This window comes from Nicotiana attenuata, unplaced genomic scaffold (genome assembly GCF_001879085.1).
Source record: "Nicotiana attenuata strain UT unplaced genomic scaffold, NIATTr2, whole genome shotgun sequence".
Taxonomy (NCBI): Eukaryota; Viridiplantae; Streptophyta; class Magnoliopsida; order Solanales; family Solanaceae; genus Nicotiana; species Nicotiana attenuata.
Window position 1 is genome coordinate 33787 of NW_017673328.1, and position 7575 is coordinate 41361.

At 37.2% G+C, this 7575-nt stretch overlaps 1 protein-coding gene across 1 annotated transcript; it reads right to left on the minus strand.

Annotated features, from left to right (window-relative positions):
* Positions 1–815: 815 nt before the first annotated feature.
* Positions 816–3881, minus strand: LOC109216067 (cycloartenol-C-24-methyltransferase 1-like). The gene is made up of 2 exons (XM_019380193.1): positions 3580–3881; positions 816–1785 (listed from the first exon to the last, which is right to left on the minus strand). Exons 1-2 carry the CDS (start codon positions 3804–3806, stop codon positions 963–965), a joined length of 1050 nt encoding a protein of 349 aa, XP_019235738.1. The 5' UTR covers positions 3807–3881; the 3' UTR covers positions 816–962.
* Between the last annotated feature and the right edge of the window lie 3694 nt (positions 3882–7575).

Sequence of the window (7575 nt, forward strand, 5' to 3'; positions counted from 1 at the left end):
AAAATAAATTATTTAATTATAATGAAGGGTGAGATTGAGAGAAAAAGATAAGGTAACGACGCGACCACTCCAAATCGGTCGTTACATAAAGTGGCACATTTCGTCGTTATGTATCGACGGATTTAACGGTACAATACAATAAAATTTAAGTAGCAATAATCAAAACAAACATCGTATTTAAAGTAACAATACAATACAATACAATAGCTAACAACCATCCAAACAAGCTTTAAGGAGGAGGAGGGAGGGTTGGTGGTGGGGGGGTTGGGTGCGGAGGGAGAATGTCGTCATTTTCTTTATATCAGCAAAGAACAAAAGATAGTATCTTCTTTTTTGATTAGTCAAAAACATAATGTTTGTTTAGCATGAAACACCTCAGACATCTTTATAACAGTTATTCACTATAACAATCAAGTTTTATTTGGAACTAATTTTTCATGCTATGTTATAATATATGTTATCAATAGCAGCATTGCACTAGCAACCTAAAAAATACGGGAATTATTTGGAACTAATTTTTCATGCTATGTTATATATATGCTATCCATAGCACCACTTCACTAGCAACCAAAAAAATACCGGAACAAACGAGACTGTTATAGACAAAGGTGGAGCCACGATTTGAAGTTTATGAGTTCAGGAATTTAAATTGTTTAAGCTAGTGGGTTCTAAATTAATAATTTATACATATTCGATGAATTTTTTAAGACAAATACATTATTTGAATAAAACCTACTGAGTTTGCCGAACCCGTAGGTCGTGTTCTAGCTCTGCCCCGATTATAGAGAGGTTTGATTGTATAAGCAAATTATCCGCCTTTATCAGCTTGTCTCATGTGGCATATATCTCAAAAGAACAGGGACATTTTTCAATGGCAAAAATAGCAAGACTTGAAATATAAATGTTTCATACAAGCAACACAAGTAAATATAAAGCAAACTGACTATAAATTAAACTCCAAATTACTGGAGGTCTGAAATGGGCTTGCGAACCAAGAAGAAATACAATGGTGTAAATATTCCTTTCTTTGCACCACCAACAAGACCTTGTGCAGCTTTCTCTAAGAAACCTTGAACCCTTTGACTACCTTTCGGAGCCAGTCCCACGAATTCAAGTGCGGAGACCAGATTTCTAGTCAAAAGTCGTCCAAGTGCTGTTAGAGGGAAGCTACTGAACGAGAAGTGACTCGTATCTAAAGGAAAGTACCACGGAACAGGCGAATCCTCGGCAAGATCCTTGTCCCATACAACTTGGAAACCAGCTTGTTTAGCTGCTTCAAGACACTGTGTTGTCAACCTAATCTCAGGTAGACCATTTCCGAGCTCAATTTCTGCCTTGATCTTTTCGTGTTCTTCGTTATTTGTATCGTAAGAATCCGTCATGCACCATTCGTATACAGCAAAACACTGACCAGGTTTCAACACTCTATAAATTTCTTTATAACATTCAACTGGATCTGGTGCATGGCAAGTTGCTGCTATTGCGTATACTGCATCAAAACTATTGTCAGGAAACGACATTTTCATGAAATCGCCTTTTACAAAGTTGCAAGTCTGATTCAATGTTAAACCAAGTTTGTTGTTCAACTCCTGTCCCCTAGTTATCTGATATTCATTGTTGTTGAGTCCTGTAATTGATGTAGAGCTGAATCGAGCTATTTCTCTTAATGGTCCACCAATTCCACATCCTACGTCCAACACCTTTTGTCCTGGTCTCAATCCTAGTTGCAAGGCAAGGAAGTGCTCATTCCTTTTAATGCTCTCTTGGAGTGATTCTCCTTTCCACCTGCGCATGCATGCAGACCAAGTGTGAGTGCACGAGTATAAAAAAAGCACTCCGGTGCACTAAGCTCCCGCTATGCACGGGGTCCGGAGAAGGGTCGGACCACAAGGATCTATTGTACGCAGCCTTACCCTGCATTTCTGCAAGAGGCTGTTTCTACGACTTGAACCTGTGGCCTCCTGATCACATGGCAGCAACTTTACCAGTTACGCCAAGGCTCCCCTTCTGTGAGTGTACGAGTATAATAACAATAAATAGGGGAGGCAAACAGGTGGATAAGGTCGGATATATAACGCAAAAACAGATAAAATATCCAACATGACCCATATTTAATACGGATAGAAAACGAGTTAACCGACGTATAATATGGATATCCATACAGTGGCGGACTCAGAATTTTGTGCAAGTAGATTCAATCGTAGAAGTCCATGACTAATATACGTGGCATAAGGCACGAGGAGTAAGTTTTTTTGTCTTTATTGCTCACAATGTGATGTCGTAATAAAATCCTTTTAAAGTCGGTGCTCTATATTTTAAACAAAATTTTTCTTATTCTAATTTTAAAAATCTAACTTTAGCTAATTTATTAAACTTTAACCAAAAAAATCTTGACCAATTTTAGAATTTATTAACACAAAGAAATTTGATTTATTATTAAAAAAATTACTAGCATTTATTAGGTAACAAGTTATTATTTGCTAAAGAAGAAACAATAAGAAAAGAGTTACAAGTTAAACTAAATTAACACCAATAATCAAAGAAAGAGAGCTTATACACACAAAAACCAAAAAGAAAAAGAACGAAAAAATTCCAACATAAACTAAATTAATACATACAAGGAAAATAATTTGCTTTGATTGCAAAGACAATTATATCCAGCTATGCTGCTATCATTATGGTTTTTCTTTTCTTTTGTGACTCTTGTTGCAATTTATACAAACTAAAAAATAAAATAGGCAGATAAGATGAAAAGATTCGATCACAAAACCGAACCAATCTCATGAACCCGCTTGACCACTTTCGCAAGAGCAAAGATTTTGTCAAGTGGGTTGAAATATATTTTTTATACATATAATTTACATAGCTTTAGTTGTAATTTATACATATACACAATATTATTTATAGATAAAGCGAGTTCATTTAAACCCTCTTAGTACCGCATAAATCTGCCCCTGTATGGTTTCTTGAATATGACTATTTTTAGGAGAATTCTTAGTCTCCCAAACTTTGAGAAACTCCCAATTTGAGTTTTTACAAATATAAAAGTTAAACTCATTGATTATCTATTTTTAAGTGAATAATATAAATCTTATTCATATTTGATCCATTTTTAACAAATTTAGTAATATATATGGGTAATTATTTTTTAATCCCGATTACCACCATTGACATTAAGGGTGACCAAAACCTAATTAATATTCATTCACTTATGCATGAGTCATCGATGCTTGCATTTAGTTAGGTTACGAGTCACGTGTTCAAGCTGCGGAATTCGTCAGATAGGTGCGGCCCTTTGCGTGAACGCTATACTAGAATACCTTTTTTTCAGAATATAATGGACCAACAACATATATATATATATATATATATATATATATATATATATATATATATATATATATATATATATATATATAGAAGTGTAATCCCGCAGAGCAGGGCCTGAAAGGACAAAGTGTATGCAGACCTTACCCCTATATTGTAAAGGTAAAGATACTGCATGCGTTAGACCTCCCGACTCAAGATAAAAGTAATACTTAAATATAATAGACTATGATATATTTAGTATTAACAAACCTGGGTGCAAAATGGAATGATTCTCCCCAGCCATATTCATAGAAGCTAGTGGAAAGATCATAGTATTTGTTAACCATGTCAGTGTAGTTATTCTTTCTCTCTTCTTCTTCACCTCCATAATAACCATGGTACTTCTCATACTTGTCAACGGCAGACAGAACTTTCTCCTTGTTAATTTTGCCACCAACCCCAGATGCCAAATCAAATAATGCTCCTTGTTTTGACATCTCTTTCCTAATTCCTAAATCACAAGATACAGAATGGAATAGGTAGGGAAATTAAAGGAGGGATCCTTTCTGTATTAGTTCTGTGGGAAGGTGTGTTTGTCATTATTTATAGTGGAATTATACTAAGTTAAATTATTTTTAATAATTGTTCTGACAAAACAATCACTGTCATTTGTCCCCAATTAATTCCCATATATGGCACAACCACCGGCTATGAAAATGCGGTAATGTTAAAATCATGTGCTATCTAGAGAAGTTACTTCTTCTATTCAAAATTAATAATTCTTTAAAAGAAGATTCTCATAAAATCAATTACTAATTAAGTATATATCAGTAAGGGGTGAATAATTTATTCAGATTGTAAGTTTTTGCATTAGTGATAGGTAGGTTAAAATAATTACTAAATAAATAAATAAATAAATAAATAAAGGTGTCACGACCCTAAACCCGGACCCGGTCGTGATGGCGCCTCTCGTGAAGACAAGGCCAGCCAACTATTCCCAATTCAGTGTTAAACAGTTAAACAACAAGAAAAACAGTCTAAAGCATGATTAAATAACCATAGTTTAAGTAGATAATAGCAAAATTCGCGGAAAATAACCCCACACAGCCCGCTACCGGGGTGTCACTAGTCATGAGCATCTAAACAATCCGAAAATACTCGAGGAAACTACAAGGTTTAATACAGAAAACTAAGAACATGAAGAAATAAGATAGGGAAGAGCTCCGGGCTACAAACGTCAACAGCTACCTAGAGACTCCTCGGATCCGCCTGAAGCTGGAAGGATCAGCACTCGGGAGCGGGACCAGATGCGCCTGAATCTGCACAAAGGATGCAGGGAGTAAAGTCAGTACTCCAACTCAGTAAATAACAAATGTAAATAAAGGCTGAAAGCAAGAAATCACGTAAGGCACAAAGCATTCTATAATGAAGCAGTAAAACCATTTAAAAACAGTAAATCAGTGAAAAGATAGGTAAAAATCCTTTAACTCAAATGTAATTTCATGAAAAGACCTTTTTCAACAATTAAGCAAGTAATTGACAGGCATTTAAGGAAAATAAACACATAAAGGTTCGACCCCCGGGGACAGTACCAACAAACCCCCCCTCGGGCAATATCTCAGAACAATACCAGTCCCTCGGGCTCAATCTCACATCACAATGGGTGTGCAGACTCCTGGAGGGGCCCCTTACGGCCCAAGCGCAATATCAAGCCACTTCATGACATCAACACTAAGCTCTCGGCCTCATATCAATCAAGCCACCTCGTGGCGTACATATCTCAGGCCCTCGGCCTCAAATCATGATAAATGCTTCCTCACAACATAGGCCCTCGGTCTTACTCAGTCAAAAATTCTCACAAGCCACTCGGACAATAGCAAAACAGTGATTCTCATCCCAATTATCATTTAAAAGATCATTTAAGTATTAAAATAGAGTAAACGTGGCTGAGTATGAAAACAGTGGAAAATAACATGACTGAGTTCAAGCATAAAGTCAAAACAGTGAGAAAATATCAATATAAATCCCCGAAGGGTCCAAATAGTTAGCACGAGGCCCAAGTATGGCATTCAGCCCAAATAATGATGATAGCAAATAGATTTCAGTCAAATACGCGGTAAAATAGTCATTCGGGATGGACTAAGTCACAATCCCCAACAGTGCACGACCCCACGCTCGTTATCAAGCGTGTGCATCACCTCAATATAGCACCACGATGTGCAAATTCGGGGTTTCATACCCTCAGAACATCATTTGCAATCATTACTCACCTCGAACCGTCAAATCTCTAGCTCGCGATGCCTTTGCCCCTCGAATCGGCCTCCACTCGCGTCGAATCTATCCAAAATCAGAACGAGGACGTCAAAAATATGCTAAGGGAACGAAGCCCAAGTGAAAATGATCAATATATGACACAAATCCCGAAATTACCAAAACCCGACCCCCAGGCCCACGTCTCGGAATTCGATAATTTTTTCATCAATAGATTCCTTATCTCCCCACGAGTTCATACATATCAAAAGTTCTGAAATCCGACCTCAAATGGTCCTTCAAATCCTCAATAAAAGGTCTAACTTTCCAAGCCCTAGTTCTTCAATTTTTGGCTTAATTTCCATGATTATTTAGGTGGAATTCACATTAGAATCGAGTTTTAAGTCCAAGCATCTTACCTCCAAGTGATTCCCCTTGAATCCCTCTTCAATCTCCTTCAAAAAGCTCCAAAAATGACCAACAATGGAAGAAATAAACCCCACATTCGCGGACAAGACGAGCATTTAAACATTTTGCCCAGACCTGAAATCCTTCTTCGCATTCGCAAAGCACAAAATAACTTGACCAATTTTTCCTCTTCCGCGATCGCGACCTTTCCATCGCGAACGGGATGCTTTACTCAGACAGACCTTCGCGATCGCGTTCCACCTACTGCGAACGCGATGAATTAAATTCCCTTGAAGCTCAGCTGCCCACTTCTTCTACGCGACTACCCTCCCGCGAACGCGATGCACAGACGCCCAGCCCTTCGCGAACGCGGAGCCTTCCTCGCGAACGCGAAGGCTAAATTTCCAACTTCCTCAACTGACCCATCGCGAACACGAAGGTCATTTTTCTGCAACACTGACCTGCAATTTTTTGCAGGTTCCAACTTCATGAAATGGCCCGATTGACCACCCGAAACTCACCCGAGGCCCCAGGGACCTCAACCAAAAGCACCAGCATAACCCAAAACCTCATTCAAACTTGTATCAAACTTCAAAACACCTCAAACAACATCAAATCACCTAAAACACATCGGATTCAAGCCTAAGTTTTCAAAAATCTTCCGAATTCCGCTTTTGATCAAAAACCCGATCAAACCACGTCCGAATGACTTGAAATTTTGCACACACATCCCAAATGATACAACAAAGCTACTGCAACTCTCGGAATTCCATTCCGACCCCTATACCAAAAATCTCACCTACCAATCGGAAATCGCCAAAATATCAACTTCGCCAATTCAAGCCTAAATCTACTCCGAACCTCCAAAATTCATTCCGATCAAACTCCTAAGTCCCAAATTACCTCCCGAAGCTAACCGAACCATCTGAACTCACATCCGAGCCCTCTAACACATAAGTCAACATCCAGTTGACTTTTCCAACTTAAGCTTCCTCAAAAGAGACTATGTGTCTCAAACCTTACCAAAATCATTCCGGATTCGATCCGACCAATCCGATACCACATAACACGAATAAACAAAGCATAAAGAAGCAAAAATGGGAAAAATGGAACGATAACTCATGAGACGACTGGCCGCACATAAGGTGAACATAATAGCACAATAAATGTAAGGAAGATTGGTGTTTTGGACTTTAGTGAATAGAGGTAAAGTATTTTTCTAATAAAGATGACTTTTACACCTGAAACCAATACCTCATATTTTTTAATTTTTGGGCAAATAAAGAAAAAATTGTATATTTACTAAATGATTCAATTATACATTGGAACAAACATGTCATGGTCAGCGCACTTCTGTAGTGACAAAAAGAAAGAAAAACTAAGTAGGCGTTTGGACATAAAAATTATAATTTTTGAAAAAAATTTATCTTTGAAGCTAAATTATAAAATAATATTTAAATTTAAAATTATATTTGAAAATGAATTTCACTTGAAAAATGTTGCAGTTTTATGAGTGGATATAAAAAAACAAAAATTTTGTATTTGAAAAACTCATTTTCGAATTTTTTTGAAGAACTTGCAAAACTTTATTGACAAACATATTGTTGA